The 18,490-nt window shown below is 40.5% G+C and overlaps 1 protein-coding gene across 2 annotated transcripts in view; it reads left to right on the top strand.

The window, feature by feature from the left end:
• TRIM29 (tripartite motif containing 29) overlaps nucleotides 1–9,379 on the top strand; it is a 40,344-nt gene extending 30,965 nt beyond the window's left edge. The window contains exons 6-10 of one of the 2 annotated variants that reach the window (XM_069948371.1): nucleotides 421–507; nucleotides 2,592–2,675; nucleotides 4,918–5,010; nucleotides 5,377–5,453; nucleotides 8,845–9,379. In XM_069948371.1, coding sequence (XP_069804472.1) covers nucleotides 421–507; nucleotides 2,592–2,675; nucleotides 4,918–5,010; nucleotides 5,377–5,453; nucleotides 8,845–8,904 — 401 coding nt within the window. In that variant the 3' untranslated portion in view covers nucleotides 8,905–9,379. The remainder of the gene's footprint in view (nucleotides 1–420; nucleotides 508–2,591; nucleotides 2,676–4,917; nucleotides 5,011–5,376; nucleotides 5,454–8,844) is intronic. The other variant, XM_069948370.1, reaches the window with a different exon arrangement.
• Nucleotides 9,380–18,490: the final 9,111 nt, after the last annotated feature.

Here is an 18,490-nt window from a genome sequence, read left to right as displayed (position 1 = left end):
ACCAGATATTTTGCTGAACTTTAGAAATTTTAGGCCTGGGTATACAGTAATAACTTTACAGTAATCCAGTAATGGCTTGTCCTGGCTTTCATGTAGGCACATTGGGGAACATTTGTCAAGACTGGCGTACAAGTACACCAGTCTTAAATAAAGCCCCGCCCCTCCTGGATTTAGATGAAAACGAAAGTGCATTGAAGTGCCCTGGCTACACCTCTGTGACACTTCAGAGCAGCTATAAAAAGCATGATTTTAAGTGATTGCAGCTGTGGCAACTACAATAGTTATGGATAGTCCCACTGAAAAGATACCTGTGTAGCCATGAAGCCCTTAGAATGTCTTTTCTTGCTGATCCTTTGGTTGTGTTTTTGAAAATAACTTATATCTACACTTTAAGAACAAATGCTTTTGTTTCTTTATTAGGTGCTCGCCAATCCTACCAGCCCTCACCGGTGCGGTCTCTAACCGATACTACTGCTGCAGGCTTATCCAGCATCTATGGAAACAAAGGTACAGAAAATATAAAGAGATGTGGCACATGTTTATGTTTCCCCTTGCTTCTAAAATATCTTGTTTTATGTAACAATACACTGTTCAATGCAAAACATGACTCGCACTAATGCTCAGGAAGTGCACCATGAAGTGCTGATCAGTAAGGGCCTGGACACTGTTGTTATAGCATTGGTAGGGATGGGGTAGATGGACCCCCTCCCACACTTTTTTTTTTGCTTGAGCTGGCAGATGAAAAGATATTACCTTTCCTCACTCCCCAGAACTCTATCTCCTATCCCATGCTGACATGACCAGAAAGTTTCCTCTGATGTAAAGGAGAGAATCGTATTAATGAGGCAAGAACTATATTGTGACAGTAACATGCACCACACCAGCATGTGGTGGCCAATGACCACACAATGTTGGGGCAATATTGGATACATCATACTACAATTGGACACCTTACGCAACCGCCATGTCCCTCCTAGCATGTCGATGTAACAACTTACTAAAAGCCCTGGCAATATGGCCAGTGCCTTTGAAGCCATTGTAGACTTTGGACTGTGTTACCAGAGAGTAGGAAGTGGAGCACCGGGAAGTGAGATTTCAAGTGGAGCACCTGGAAGTTAGATTTCAAGTGGAGCACCGGGAAGTAAGATCTTTGTTTAATTGGCCTACATGGGAACACTTCAGCCAATGGACTCAGTGATCACGTACAGACTACTGGCATCATCTCTCAGCGATGGGAGCCATGATGGCGGCAGCACAGTAAGTGAGCGTCTGCGCTGGATCGGACATGTAGGTAGTTTTTTAAAATGACATTTAGGGTTCTTTAATTAGCAGGTGGTGAGCGCCTTTATTGAAAAAATGTTCCTCTGTATATTTGGCCAAAAACTGCCCACATGAAAGCCAGGAAAAATGACAGAAAATGTTGCATTACACCAGCCAAAGAAAGCAAAGGAAAAACAAACTAATAGCTTTACGCCTCAGACCCAGAAACAATAACAATAACTTTTTGTACTTTGGCTTCTGGATAACTTTGAAAGAAAGATTGCAGTTACTATTAACTCATTCCTTTGTGCAGAGCTTAGAGGAAACACAAGCTAAATGCTTTCAAAGGAGCCTTTAATCTCAGACAACAACAACTTCTCGTAAATTGAAGGCTTGCAGCTTCTGAAAGAGGCTTATATAGAATGGATAACACCTTTTTTGGGAAGCATGGAGGAAACACTAGTTAATCTATTAAAGTCTAACATAGCAGTAACTTCTTGTACGTTGGTCCTGGACTACTATTAAGGTCAATGCACTAGAAAAAGAAAACCAATTCTGTTACAGGAGTGAGTTAAATGTATCACTGCTTGCAAATAAAAAATAAGAAGTTTCCAAGGCAGCAGGGTATCATATGACAATAGCACTTGTCTTCTTTTAGTATACAGCATATACAAGGAATAACAGTCACTTGTGCTCTAATAAGCCTTAAAAAAGGCTCCTTGACTACCCCGAAAACCCAACAATGCCCACTTTTGGGTGGAGGTTACACAAGCCATGACCCTTTTGTGGCCCAGTTCATAGCAAAATCATAGCTGCTGGCAAGTATGGTAAAGATACACCTAATGTTCAAGTTAACCACATACAATACCATATGATGTCAACGACAGGCCACGGTTACAGGGGTTTTCCAGGGACAACAAATTATTGGGCTATCCATAGGACAATGGCTAACACCCAGCAACCAATCTGGATGTAAACAATGTAGGTGCCAAACAACTAAGCACTGTATACTGTGACATGGTGGCAGTGGAAAAGCCTACTGGTCTACTTATTATTGGGACACCCTTTTAACAAAAAGAATTGCCTAAGGAAGAAAACTTATCAGAGTAAGAAGTTTTCTTATAGTCTAAGTTTGCATTTAGCGTTGCTTTATAGATCTAGATACGCCACGCCATACTCGCTGTATATTTAGATGTGGCCTGTAACTTTTTGTGCAGTTATAAGTAACAAAAACAATGTGTAACAAAATCTAAAGACCCAACAGATGTATTAAGACCTTAGTAAAATGATTCTATAGATTATATCTGAAAGGATAGCACCTCTTCTTATAGGATCCTACAGGATGTGGGACCCTTCTCCCATTTCGAGCCAAGAGGACACCCCCAGCTACTCAGCCTCAACCTTTGCTCAGAAAGGTATTCCTACTGGTACTGGCAAATGCAATCCCTGTAATAGATACCATAGATTACAGTATGGATAATCCCGGGGGGGGGGGGGGGGCTCTGGATCTTGTGATGGGCACGCTTGGCTAAATACTCTTCAGATTTTTTTCTCTTGATACTTTTCAGATTTCCTTCTCTTGTGCTGATCATTTACTTCACTTTTCTGCTTTAATTTCAAACTAAAAGTTTTGAGAAATATTTTAACATATTTTATTGGTTGGATAATGGTTCATGTGTTCCTATGATCACCTGATCATACGTGTGTTACTAGTGATGGTGGATTGTGATGGATGGGAATGCCAGCAATCGACTCTCAACAATCTGTTGTCACATTGTTGTCATTACCAATCCTGGGGGTATATATTCATCCAACACCAGATACTATCTGTATGATGTTTATATATGAAAATGGCCGCCACGTTTGTAAGGCAGGTGACGGGGATACTGCAACACCTAGTAATCCACTCACCTATGGTAATCCAACCATGAAATGCTGACAAAATTCACAATCTAACAAAGTTGAACACTTTAAATATTTTCACATAACGGTGAACAATAATATAAGACAAGAACATTTGGCTAAACAGTCCTAAAGTTAGGGACAAGGTCACTTATACACCTTTGAGTCACTTCTATTGTCAAACTGAGCTTGACTGAGGAATCTTATACCAAGGAACCTAGGTAGCAAATATGTTTGTAATATTAGGATCCACCTAACGTCATAGCGGTTGTCTGATGTCATCATTTATATTTAATATATGTCAAACACTCATACTTTCCAGCCTGACAGTGGTAAATATAACATCAGACGTTCAATGTTTTACAGCAGGCTTACACACACATCCACCAAAGACTTTACTTTGATACCTATATTATCTAGTGACATGAATTTCAATTTTCTTTACTACTATTACTTTGGAAAACTGCTGTGAAGACAAGTGTAGGCTTGGTGAAGAAAACAGCCAGGAACTTATTTCAAAAGGCTTCTTTTCTGTTTAATCCTCACTGTGATTCTGAGTACTTAAGCCTTGTTCATTGTAGATAGGGAAGAAGAATATATATGACGTGTGCTGGTGAATATGGAGCCTCTTATAGAATTAATCACCTTTATTCTATTCATCTTTCTCTTATTACTTGATTTATAGAGAAGAGAGACTCGTAGAAGCCCTGATATGGGCTGACATTGACCCGACGTGCATTTTTACTACAGACTGATATATTTACGTATTTTGTGTATGTTTTGCAGGTATACAGAAGTTTTTACCTGTACAATACTTACTGTTAATCACTTGAAAACCACAACTTCTTTAATATCGACTTAGGGTTCTATTACAGGGGCCGACACGAGCCCCGATTCAGCTGATTATCGCTCTGTGTAATAGAGACAACAATCATCAGGTGATCGTTGGTTTAGGTTTGGACCTAAAAACGTTGGGCGCCAACCGTGTATCACTATGAGTAATAGTGATGCGCTGTCGACGGCTGACGATTGCCCAAACACCTCATACCATACCTCTCCCCGCTCTCAGTCTTCTCTCCTGTGCTCTGCAGCTTCCTGGTCCCGGCGGCTGAGTGTCAGCTGACAGGCTGCTCAGCCAATCACAGGCTGCAGTCACTCAGATGCTGCTTCCGCCACAACCGGGAATCTGCGGAGCACAGGAGAGAAGACCGGCAGTGGGGGGAGGTATGGTATAAGGTGTTTGGGCAGGGGCTGCATGGACATCACTAACGATGTCCATGCAGCTCTTACTGCCTGATTATGGGGCCGTCTAACAGGTCCAGTAAACGAGTGACGATCTAGCAGATCGGCGCTCGTTTACTAAAATGATCGGGCCGTTGTCGGCCCGTGTAATAGGGCCCTTAGTGTTTGTTCACTTTGTGGACACCCGCGTGGTCATTTGTGGCCAAAGTTGAACTGTTTGCAGTTGCCTGCTTGCTCATCCTTCTATAATTCCACCCTCTTAACACCCCCCCCCCACCACCTTATTCCAGTTGATTCCTCATTCTATGACCCAAGGGCCTTCATGTGTTTCATTCTTGCCCTTAGGGTATACTGGGAGAAATCGTTACATCTGCACTCGCTTCACATATGGCTTTACATTATGTGGATATGATTTCACCACATAATGGCCTATTAAAGAGAATACTAATCTGCTGGAAGCTGTCATAGCTGTAGCTTTATATAAATGACTTATATCTTCTATTTTACTTGTAGCCACCAGCCAAGTACCTTCCTACCAGTTTTCATCCACTGTGACATCCACGGAGACCAACACTCAGCAAGACAACAACCTCTTTAACATGAATGGTAATGGTCTATCATTTTATTCCTTTAGATGTGTCATACATTACTTTGCTAGTTAGCACTTAGAACTTTGCTTCATCGTAGATCACTAATATTACAAATTGCTATGGTCCGGGTGAGTCTACCCCGATCTCTGCTTCTAATAGGAATAATATTATAATAACATTACATAAATTCTGTGTTCATTTATAATCCGGTACAGCAGAATTTCCCAATGTAGATAACTATGATTTCATTGCGTGCTGATTTTATTACCGTCACATTAATCTCCCCATTGTCATATTTATATGAAACGCCTGGACCTAGTACATTGGACTAACCCTTTGTACCAGCGTATTAATTCTAATTATTGATGATATCTCTCTATAGTGTATCCAATGATGACGAGACACCAGCCAGCAAAAGCTCTGCCACAGACCTGGAAATCCTCCAAGCAAAGTCTGCTGGTATGTTCTCATTTCCTTTATACTCTTCCTTTATATATTGTCTTTATTCAGTTCTAAGTGAGCAAGAAAATGGGGTTTCTTTTATTTGAAAATTTACAGTATATAGTATATGACTTAAAGGGAACTTATCACACTGAAAATGAAGACCAATCTGCAGACAGGAGGAGCTGAGCAGATTGGTCTAAATCTCTAGTTTAAAGATAACTTATTCTTGGACATCTCTGCTCATTCTAGGCTAAATAGTCAAATAGGTGGTCCTACTCTGAGATTGACTGCTCTCTATAAGACCGCCCAAATGATTACTTATCCCACAATGAGCAGAGGATTAGATAAATGGATTCCCTCCCCTACTCCAAAAACAATATAGCAATCTTCTCAGCTTCTCCTGCTCTATAATATACTGGCCGTAGACTGGACTGCATTTTCAATGTAACATGTTCATGTTCAGGGAAACTTCAGCCAAATCTAAAAATCCAGAGAGGGTTGGGGAACGTAACAAAGAATCTAAACTTACCCATCCTCGTGCCCCCGTAGCGCAGTATCACCAGCTCCATGACAGCCGCCGGCTTTAGTTTCTAATGGTTTCCTGTGTTGTCCTGGCGGGAAGTACCCACTCAGCCAATCAGTGACTGCACCAGTGTCCCTCCCTAGTCACTGACTGGCTGAGCGGGCATTTCACAGCCAGGACAAGACGTTGCTGGAGCTGCAGTTGGCCTGTTGGTGTCCATGACCAGTGAGGCTGTGCTGTGGGGGCACAGAGATGGGTAAGAATAGATTCTTAATTATGTTTCCCCCACCCCCTGGCCACCCAAGATTTTTAGAGTTCCCTGGAGTTCTCCTTGTTCTTCATTCCTAAAGAAATGTATTGCATGGTAGCATGCCATCTGGTCTGGCTAGAATAAAGCACAACTTCTTCTAGTTACCCCCCAAATTGTATTGGAAGCTAAGATTTAGGATTTAGGGGTCTCTTCTTTGTAGACAATTGAACAACAACTGGGTTTATAGGGAATGAGGGAGTCACAAATCACTTTGACTAGTCAGCCGGGAAAAGTTTATCTTGTAAAGCTCTATTGCTCTGTCAACAGACTTCATTTTAGAAAACTATCATAGTATAATTATACAAATAATAATTATTCTTAGCTCTGTTATCAAATATTCCTGCAATGTAGCTGCTTCAGGATATTTTCTTCGGCAAGAGCCCTGTACTTAGAAGTTGTCATCCAACTACTAACCTTAGATGCTCGGTGTCTTAGTTAAAGTTAAATAGGTCTTTCAGTATGTGGCTATGTTCACACAACGTCAAAAATAGAGAAAAGGCGGCCAATTTTGCAATTTAAACAAATGTCCATTTTTGCCGCGATTTATCGGATTGGCAATCAGTAGAGGATTATAATAGGTCCGTTTCTGGCGGTAGCCCGGGGCCCTGAGCTCCTGGGGGGCCCATGGCCACCCAAAAAGGCTTTTACTTTCAGTAGAGTATTGTCTCCTGGCTGCACTTCTGCCATGATTTGCTAAAAAAATTGCTGCTTTTGACATTTATTTACAGCGGGATGGGGGGCCAGGTTTAGTGAACAGCCCGGGCCTATGGTAAAGTTAATCCGCCCCTGATGGCAATGCATTGAAGTCAATGGGAAGACAGGTGTCTAATGTATTGAATAACGAACGTTTTCACTGCGGGCGTCAAAATAATCAACACGATTATTATTTTTGGACGTCTTTTGCAAACAGCTGACTTTTTATCAGTTGTTCACACACAGTTTTTCTTTTGCGTCCGTTCTTTCTTAGTTTTTACTATTAAATTCAATGGACTTTTCAATAAATCCGCACCCAAAGGCCATTTAGTAACCCCAAGCTAGAATAATGTACAAACACCAGTCATTGCACTAAGGGGAGGCCAGGCTGCTAAATGACATCCGTTATTTTAGACTCAAAATGACGGACATAATTTTAAACGGAGCTGAAAATACCTTGTGTGAACATAGCCTCTCTGTGTATTTGTCATTGTCAATTATGCTCCATGTTGAGTTCAAGAAAAAATAGAGTAAGAGACAATGTGGAATCAGCTCACCCTCTCAGCGTGATGCATGTGCTTTAAACTTTCTCCAGGTGAGGAGCACGTAGAGTAATATGGCGGGCCGTCATCGGACTCTGAAAAAATAGAGTAACTGGTGTCTTTTCCTTTGAGTCAATGTTTGACCCCAATTAGAAGCATTTAGACGCGTACTCTGGTGGGAAAAACAAGTTTTTAAATAAACGGGTGCCAGAAAGTTATATAGAACTGTTATTTATTCTATTTATAATCTCACCTGCTTCCAATACCTCTCACCTGCTGTATGTCCTGATGGAAGTGGCGTATTCTTTCAAGTCAGACAAAGTGCTCTCTACTGCCACCTCTGTCCATATCAGGAACTCTCCAGACCAGAGGATTTCTATGGAGATTTGCTATTGCTCTGGACAGTTCCTGTCACACACAGGAAATGGTGTATTCTTTCAAGTAAGACAAAGTGCCCCCTGCTATCACCTCTGTGACAAGAACTGTCTAGAGAAGCTGCAAATCCCCATAGAAAACAACTCTTGCTTTGGACAGTTTATGTCACAGGCAGAGGTGTCAGCATAGAGCACTTTGTCTGACTGGAATTAATGCACTACTTCATGTAGGGCATACAGCAGCTGATAAGTACTGGAGTACTGGAGATTTGAAATAGAAGTAATATACAAATTTATATAACTTTCTGCCACCAGTTAATTTAAAAACTATTTTATTTTTGTGGAGTACGCCTTTAAATAAAGGAGAAACATTAGCTCTTTTGGTCCTATGACGATAAGCCTCTCTACAGCCAGCCAGCACCCTGCTCTGTTCTGACGAGGGGCACTAACCTTGATCCAGCTACCTACACATGGGTATTCTTTCCTTCTGGAGAGATTTCTGGCTTGGCCTAACTCCCCAGTCAAGTACAATGCAGGCCCTTTGATATAACTTTGATATAACTTTGATAGTCCTGCACCACTAATAGAACTTGTAGACAGCTTAATATATCAGTGTATGTGCAGGATTATGGGTGTGAACAATTGGGTTTTGGATAAGCGAAATTTGGATTTTTTTTAAGTTCACTACTGTTTAGACTCTTACTCACTATCTTTAAGTGTTAGGTTATGTGCACACACAGCTTTTTTTTTTTTTGTGGGGGAGGGGCAATTTTTGTTAGTGTTAGTGCCAGACATTTAATTGTGCTGTAACATCACAAATAATAATTATAATATTCTAACACCATAGTGTATATTCAATACCCTGGCTACTGATTATACATGCACATAGCTTGAGTTTAAACTATTTTAATCTTCCCAAAATAATTAAAGTTATTAACATTTACGGCTTGTTTGCTTCCAACAGACTCAGCAACGCCCTTTCTATGTGAATAAAGGAAACGCTTCAAACACTGAATCTCCATAAATCCCTGGGACCATAGAAGCCTAAGACGCTGTTCTTCAACTTACCAAAGCTATTTGTCAGTAGAGAGAGGGTGGGGAGCTCTGTGTAATTCTTTCACTGCTATTGCGGTGAATGTGTTGTGACTAGATTTGGCTGGGAGGAAAATAAAAAAAAGAAAACAGGATTTATTCTCGCCATCGGCAAAAAATCATGTCTTGGGATTCCTGGGTGGGTCAAGGCTTGGATGAGTTTCTAGCTGAGAATCTCAGCTTAACCCTTTACTGGGGAAGTAGAAAGCATGACATCATTAGTTACGGAATATTGTAGGGCTGTCATGGGGGCTGAGATATTTAACATTATAACGTGGTTTTATACATTGTTATTGTATTAGCTACATTGTAGTTCTGGTTGTTTTCAGTTGCGGAGGCATTTTTATTTGATATATGTTTTCTTTCTTGACCTCAAGAATCTAAATGAATAAAAAGATTATCCATCACTTCCTATCCCCTTTATTCCACTTGTTTCCTCTGTAAATACACCTCTTACAAGCTGCACAGCACCCACTCCGTTTATCTGCTCTGCCCATTAAACAGCAATGTAAGCTCTGCAGGCAGCCCAGGAACCTTTTTGCACAGTTTCCTTCTAGTGTAATCTTCACAGCGAAGAAGATATTCCCTTCTGCCTCTTTTCCTCCAGATGCTTTGTGAAATTCTAAAATCAATTTGAGCTAATGCAAGATTTATCTCCTGCATCCTTGAATGAAATAAGCTTTGGTATTTTGCCTCGCTGCATGGTTTCTGTTGCCTTTGGCTATTATACAGCATGGTGTCAATATAATTTTATCCAGTCTGTTCTAGGAATATTGATGGCATATTAAATCTGGTCACTGGGAATGATGAGATTTTGCAATGTCTCAGTAAAAGGGCTATTCCCCCCCCACCCCACCCCATGAAAGACGTGCACTCAGGGAGGCCAACCTTCAAACCTGTCTGGCTACAATGTGCTCCTGGCCATACAGGAGGAAATGAAAGGGTTTCATTGTTAAACCGTATCAGCTCATTCATGTGTCCCTCATAATGGACCTTTAGGAATATCTTGGTAGACACCTGGAATTTTTTCTTCCTTAAGGCAGATTGTCTACAGTTTCACCTGAAAAAGTTATATGGCCGGAAAGACTCATCGGCTTCCTGCTGTAACTTGCCCCCTCTGAAAGAAATTATCACTTGCTATAGACCAAAGCTGATAAGAGACAAAATCTGTCACCAGAACATCTAGACCTCTGCTTGAGTCACTGTATGACTGTATTAGATTGTTACGACACAGTAGATTTGATATCTGATGTGAAGGGGAGCAAACTCAAGGTTTTTCTATTTCTACTGAACTATAAAGTTTTCCTCCCTGCCTATCTACAAAGCTCTAACTCCCTATATAGCCACTAAAAAGTTGTAAAAATGGTTTACGAATTATAGTGCAGAACACCTGTAAGAAGTTTCTTACTATATGGTTTTCTATGATCCTGTTGTTATGTATTCTAACTATTAAAACATATCGATTAAAAAAGGTTTGACCAAAAAGAATTGATATGCCATAATACTTTTGGAGCAAAAATGCAGTTTTCCCCCCTATAGGGTATTTTTGTGGTCACAGCTCCTATGTGTCCTAAGGCAAAATGAACAAACTTTGCATGGAATGTGAATTATGTTGTAGTGGGTGCTAAATGTCAGAGAAAAGTAAGAACAGTGCGGAGTGGGCCATCTTCATTCCATATGAAAGCAAACAAGTGCAATGTGTTCTGTTGAGGTGGAATTCTTCAACTGGTAATCTGAAAGTCAAAGCACATACAGGTACTTGTACTAACTTGTAGTACTTGTACTGACAGGACTAGAACATGACGATAAATACACTGGAAGTTAATAAAATAACAACCCATATACCTATGACAAAGCGTAGAATTTCTGGTTTTGTAATAACGATATGAAATGATATTTAAAGTGTAACTCTAGTTTAAAAAAAGGACTAGACCTCTACTGTCCATGAAAAACCATTGCCTTTGTTTCTTAGGTAGATGAATTCTAAGTTTGAACACCCTCTCCTGCGTAGTTCTGTGTCACCAGCAGTGGTTGCCTATCCCAGACTCCTCCAGTCAAGGCAGCTACTGGTCACAGCTGAGGGCGCTAACGTTGATGATGTCCTCAGTTCAGAGCAATGACAGAGAGTCTGGGCTTGACAATGCAGCTGCCTCTTAAACATACACTAATTGCTATTTCCATCGACATTTTCAGCATAACAACTCTACAAACAGGGCATTTTATATGTTTGATATCTAGCTAGCAAACAGAGGACTACAGTATATTATGTGACCTCTATAGGTCTATGTCACACACACAAAAAAATGAACTGGTTAAGCTATTATGTTATGATTATATGGGTCCCACCTCAAAGACTGAGTGGGCTGCAGTCCTGCGTCCTATTCTACATTTTCCCGTGACATTGTTGTCCCCTACCACCTGACCATGCAAAAAAGTGCATCTTGCCCAGCCTTTTTATTCTCGGGATTGGTAGGATACCTAGAGGTTGGACCACCACTGATAATCACTTTCTAAGAGGGGGGTACTCCTTTTGGGCAACATTGTATGATACAATAAAATTATAATTCATTGTAACATTCATATTCTGAAAAGTGCTTTACTGTTCTGTTCATGTTTTGTAATATGTCCAGTTTTATAGTGTCGGTTAACATTAAAGTTCTACAGTTAAACAATATGAAAGTTTGGGGACTTGATTGAGTTATTAATTTGTAGAAAATAATTAATGAATGAAGTCATGTGCAGAGATCAGACTGTTATTCTATTCAAGTATTATTATAATGTGCATATACTGACTATACAGCTCTATGAAGCAGATGCTTATGTGAGCCCCTTCTTGATGATACAATGTGGCTTAGTGGTGCATCCTGCTGCTTGCAAGATTTGGACAATGCATTAAAATCCAGGTAACATCTTTGTGGAGATTGCATTGATGTAGCCCAAACTGAAAAACATAATGAAAGGACAGTTAGCTCCTAAGAAAGTTATACCCTCTCTTAGGGTCCTTTTACACATTTCAATGCCTCCTGTAAGTGAGCCTATTACATAGCAAAGGCTGCACGGACATTGTTAACGATGTCTATGCAGCCCTTGCCCTTAAACTGTATACATACCTCTCCATGGCCCTCGGCTTAGTTCTTTGAGCTGTCGCTGTAGCTTCAGAGTGGGTCTCTGAACTGACAGGCTGCTCAGCCAATCACTGTCTGGGACAGCCGTGGCCAGTGATTGGCTGAGCTGACCACTCTCAAGCTACAGTGGCAGCTCCGGGAAGCAAGCAGAGGGCAGTAGAACACTGTGGAGAGGTATGTCAGCTGCGCATCGCTATTACATGTAGAAATGCGCAGTCACTGATTTTAGGTCAGGACCGAAAGACATGATCAGCCGTTGTCATCGGATGATTGTTGTCTCTATTACACAGTGCGATAATCGTCCAAATCGTTTAAGTTGTTTCCCCCCTAAGGCTCGTTCACACGGAGTAAAACTGGCAAAATTTCGGTGAAAGTTGCGCCGCTGAATCCCGCCAGCCTCTGTGTCATACTGGCAGTCTATGGGAGGCTTGCACGCCTCCTCTCTCCACGCGGAAGAATTGACATGACTATTCTTCCGTGTGGACAGAGGAGGCTTGCGAGCCTCCCATAGACTGCCAGCATGAAACGGAGGCTGTCAGAATTCTGTGGCGGAGCTTGATATTTTCTATCCCAGTGTTTCTCAACTCCAGGTTTTAAAGATTTTCTACATATTACAGTTATACAATTGATAGTCAGTCAGCGCATGGGGTATAACCATGGCTGTTCTCTGTATTGGATACCCTCAAATCATGACCTGGTGGTTGAGGACTGGAGTTGAGAAACAAAGTTCTATCCTTTGGATAGGGGATAACCAGTTTCCATAAAATTACCCCTTTAAAGTGATACTGTCACCCTAGTAGCATTTGTTGAACCCCCTCTCCCTGCCTCATCACAGGAGGAGGGTGGATAACAACACTGAACCGAGGCAGGGAGATAGGGGCTCAAGAGACGCTAAACCCCACCTCAGTGACACTGTGCAACAATGATAAAAACACACAGGAAAACTGGGATGACAGTATCACTTTAAGAAACAAAAAAGAAAAGTAACAAAGTTCTATATAAATAATACAATAGAAATGGCATTTCAGACTTTAGCTATTTGGTAACATGAACTTGGGTTATCAATGATTCTGGAGGAAAGACAAACTAACTCACTTGGAAGTAAACAGTGAAAGTTTCCATTATATGACAACCATGAGGAATTGATACAGAAAATATATCAGAATTTTTTATTTTTTTTTACAATTTTTCATTACCAGGAATGACATGTATTTTCTGAAATTGGAATCCCTTCGTAATATGGGTTTTCAGCTTTCTTTCCTAAAAATCCTCCTGTATTTTGATCCATTATAAAGGTGCTGCAGATGCATCAACTTTTCTTGGACCACACGTACTCTACCAATATTCAGCCATAAATGTGCTCGGGGTTTGAGCAATTGAGCTATTGTCCATGCTTATAGCGAGAGGCAAGTAATAGAGTATATACATTTTTCCCTAGAAACAGACATTTGCAGCACAATCACGTTTCTTAATATCACCTATGTAGCTTTACTTAAGTGATGGCTCTTCGCACTGAAGAATCAATATACATATTTCTGTTTTAGACCCACACAAATGTGCTGCTGTTCTAATCATTTACTTTTATAGTTATTACCACGTGGAATAGTTACTTTTCAGTGAAAAATAGAAGATAGAGGTAGAATTTAGCAGTGTCTGTATTATATGCAATATGATGTATCCCTTCCAGTGTATTGCTTACCATGAATGCAAACCACACCATAGTGGGAAGGTGACAGGGGACTTAGTTTGCCTTAAGTCTACAAAGAGTTGATTTACATTGCCCATATTGGCACTGGGTGATTATAGTGGAAATCCCTAATCTCCTGTGCCCACATCTGCAGTGCTTCAGCACCGATAGCATTTTGGAGTGTTATGAGGCTCACAGGAGCTTATCTGCAGATTGCCATTTAGTGGTCGAATGGAGAGTAGGCAGTCTGGGCCCAGAGGTTTATGTTGTCAGCAAACTTTTTTTTTGGGCCAGCTCTCATCACTAGCATAAAATACAAGGTTGTGGGTTGAAGGGTTGAGACAATTTAGAGGGACATTACACAGGTGTTATCAGCAGCTGGGGACCGTGGCTATTAGCTAAAACTAGTCAAAACTGACAGCTGCATTTAAATGGCTATAGAAAAGCCTTCCCTGGTGTCTAAATAAAAAAATAAACTTGTTCAGAATCGCCTGAATTATTAAATTGTCACATTCCTGATCTTTCACAGTAAACGTCGTAAGCGCAAAATCTCACCAAAGTGCCAAGTTGCAGATTTTTGGTCACATCACATCCAGAAAATTTGTAATAAAAAGTGATCATAAAGTCGCATATACGTAAGAAAGGTACCAATAGAAAAAAAAGATCATGGTGCAAAAATGACTTCTCATACAGCCCCATAGACCAAAAAAAAAAGTGTTTTAAGCAGGGGAGTAAGTACCACCATAGCAGCCATAGCGACTGCTATGGGGCCCGCCCACTGCTACAATACACTGAGCCCACTGATTGAAGCACCTGGTGGCCGGATGGGCCTTCGGAGTGCTGTAAAGGTCCCTACAAGCGCTCCTGACAAGGACTTGCAGTTAAATGGTAAAGGATATGACTACACTTGATGGGTTTGTGGTCAGTCGGAGGGGCCCAATCAAAGTTTTGCTATGGGGCCCAGCCATTTTTAGTTATGCTCCTGGGGTTGGTAATAGAGCAATTTTAAAAAATAGCCTTTTTATTTTTTAAAAGCAGTCAAATAAAATGAAAGTTATATAATTTGCCTATCGTTGTAATCGTACTGACTTGAGGAATATAGATAACATGTCAGTTTTACCATATGGTGAATGGCATAAACAGGAAACCCCCAAAATGAACACATTTTTTTTAAAATTTTTCCGCTTTTGCAGCATATTTTATGGAATAATTAGGTCTGTCATTGCAAAGGACAACTGGTGTCAAAAAAGGGCAAAAACAGGCTCATGTGGGTCTGTAGGTGAATAAATGCAGGAGCTTAAGCGGTTAATATCGCCCTTCACTGGAACTAAGAGGCCTAAGTCCGCCTTTTAAAAAACTCAACAAAAAGATTTTTTTCATGCAGATCATTTACAAATATGGAGCAATAAGTGTATTTGATAAATGCATATTTGTTGCAGATTCCCCATGGATCTCACCCCTTTACGCAAAGTGGAGTAGTCCTAAAAAAAATAACCAAGTTAGTGTTTGACACAGACATCTCACCCTTTCCAGAATACTGATACAGCCATTAAATTTATACGACCGGGATCTGTTTAACTGATTCTGCTATGAATTTTCTTCTTCCCTCATTAACACGCAGGTAAAATAACTTTTATGAACTTTTTATTCAGTCTACTAAGGCCGTGTTCTGATATACTTGGAATTCATGGGTCTGAAAACACAACCCCATATTTTTCGGACACATTTATTCCAAGGAATGTGACAATGCCGCCTAACCCAGCATTTTGTTATGATACTGTATGGATTCCAAACTAGCATTGCACAGCTTTTGGTTAATCCATTGATGCTGTATTAGGCAGCGAGAAGAGAACACCATGTGCGAGGAAAGACTTCTAATAAATCATAATCTCCTTTATTGCACTTGCAGCATCCAATCCCTTATGGGGATCAAAAGGCAGAATAATAAAATCAATCCCAATCCACAAATATGCCCAAATGTTATCAACTTCCCACTTCGCCAAGAGTTATCGCTCATCGCGCTATACCTACAATATGGTGGCATTACACGGTATATAAGGATTTTGAAAATATATTATATAATTACATATACTGTATAAGCCGAAGCCAAAATTATGTCATGTTCATTGAAAAAAGACCTTAAAGGGCAACTCCGGCGTTTTTTTTTTAATCTAATGTAACACACATTACAAAGTTATATAACTTTGTAATGTGTCTAAATAAGCGGTCTGGCCTAGATCCCCCCCTTTCCGACCAATGCCCCCCCGGAAGTTAAATAAATACATACCCGATTACGGTTGACCCCGTCCTCACCAGCAGCCTTTTCATTGGCTGGACCGCAACACATGGCTTCCAGCTTGCTCAGCCCATTCTCTCCCATTGACTTCACACAAACCCGGAAGTGAGGGAGTTCCGAAGACTGCGTCCTGAGGTGACGGAGTTGCGGGCGGTGGTAGATTCAAGTGCCAATTGTCACCGGAGGGATGGTGAGTATGATCTGTGTGTGTGTCTGTGTTTTTTTTAATTTTTTTAGGTCCCGCTGGAGTTGTCCTTTAAAGGGGTTATCCAACACTGCAAAAACATGGCTACTTTCTTCCAAAGACAGAACCACTTTTGTCTCCAGTTTGGGTTAAGGTTTTGCAACTCAGTTCCATTGAAATGAATGGAGCTTAATTTCTAACCACAACTGCATTTGAGACAAGAGTGGTGCTGTCTCTGGAAGAAAGTGGCCGTGTTTTTGTAGGGCTGTATAACCCCTTTAAGGACCATACCCCATTGCTTCCCGTTGAAGGAGACTACAGGAAAGGGAGGCTGTAACAATATACCCCTGGTGGCTAGAAGAGTTTCTGTATACAGTAGATCTTGACAGCATAGTTTTCATCATTGTCATTTTGTGCTTGAGTTGTGCTTTCCATTCATAAGACTATAGACAAAAACAAATAACAGAGAACAGTATATCTACACCTTGCTATCCAATTACCCTTGCTATTCTTTATGTCAGAATCTACCAGTAATTGGGAGCTATACAATACCTAAACCTAGTCCCTGACATATAACCCAATAAATAGCAGGAAGCTTCTAGTTGCTTTTAAAGTAATCCTGTCATCACTTTCATGTTGTCTGAATTGTGATTCATCAGGGTGGTCCCTGGTGGCTTTTGCCTACAGACCAGCCTTGATTGATAGATCTCGTAGGGCAGAGAGAACCTGCCGGGGACTGTCCCGATGACTCATGGTTCTGGCACAAAGAAAGTGATGACAGGTTTACGTTAAGGTGGTAGCAGACCCTTTTGCGAACATCCCAATGTTCGGTTCGAATCCCAAACACAAACATAAAAAAAATTATTGTGATCGATTCGTGTTTGCCGAACATTCACGATCAAATAATGAACATATAGTAGAAGCATACGTTTCAGTCTACGCACATGCCTACAGATTTTCAGGTGCAAAGCGTAAATTACGCCGTTTTGTATATTTTGGTCTAGAGTTACGCACATGCATACAGATTATTAGGTGCAAAGCAAAACTTGCGCAGGTGCCTACATAGTGAGATAAACGTTCGCAAGTTCAAATGTGTTCGAAACTGATCGTTATAACCATTTCGATCATCAAACAAATTGTTCGTGATCGGTGAACACAAGCAATTAACGTCATTTTTGTACAAACATTTCTGAACATGTTCGCTCATCGATACTGCACAGATGGACTTTACAATATGTCCTTCTTACCACAGGGCACTGTGTGCCAGCAGGGGTTCACAATGCCTCTCTGCTCTGAGGATGCAGATAGAATGATACTCACCTATGTCACCAGGCACAAAATCCTGGTACAGTCCAGACCCCTGAGACCTGGGGCCTATAGCTGCCACTATGGCTACTACCGCAATCATTACACCACTGTGTATAGATCAAAGCTTCCTGCACTAGCTATATCCTACATAGAACATATTAATAAAAGAGAAACGAGACACACAAAGCACATAGCACAAGTGGAACAACCAGGTTTAAATTAGACTCAGGAGGTACCAGAGAGAAGATCAGCTTTTCATTTTTATATGAACTTTTTTAAAAATATGAATTAAATATAGAATTTTATATATTGGTGCTAATAGCTGCAGATGTTCAGCGATATTATAAAGATTCTTACTTATCTTAATGGCAATAAGATCTTGAATGCTTGAGATGTCAGGCAGATGCTCCCCTACTGCCTCAATAGACAGACTTAACATGCACGTTTGGCTTAGAGGAATTTACAATATGTTAATCGTGGGATCATTGTCCAAGGGACTATCAAAATCAAAATGAATTGCCTCTTTTCCCATTGGTCACCTTTCAAGTTTTACAGCTCACTTTACAGCTTTGCAGTGCAGGCTCTATTATATTTAGCTTACACTCATACATTATATTAAACCTCTATTGTAACAGTGAAACAAGAATCCCCTACATAATAAAACGTGCTAGTGCATATAATTGCTAATAACAAGGGGAAAGTAAATTGGGTCAAAATCAGCAATGCAATATGAATAACCTACAAGAAAAAAAGCTGTACCCCAAAAGAAATATGCTAAAAGAAAGCTTTATTGGTAATAAATAGAAAATACCATATAGTAAAAACACAAGATGAATCAGCACAGCTAATTACAAACACAAAGACATCTCCAATGTAATATGGTCATAAGCATAAGTACCCAAAGCTAAGTATGAAGAT

The sequence above is a fragment of the Dendropsophus ebraccatus genome, chromosome 12 (genome assembly GCF_027789765.1).
Source record: "Dendropsophus ebraccatus isolate aDenEbr1 chromosome 12, aDenEbr1.pat, whole genome shotgun sequence".
Classification (NCBI taxonomy): Eukaryota; Metazoa; Chordata; class Amphibia; order Anura; family Hylidae; genus Dendropsophus; species Dendropsophus ebraccatus.
Note: the sequence above shows the minus strand (reverse complement) of the source record. Positions and strands in the feature narration are given on the sequence as shown.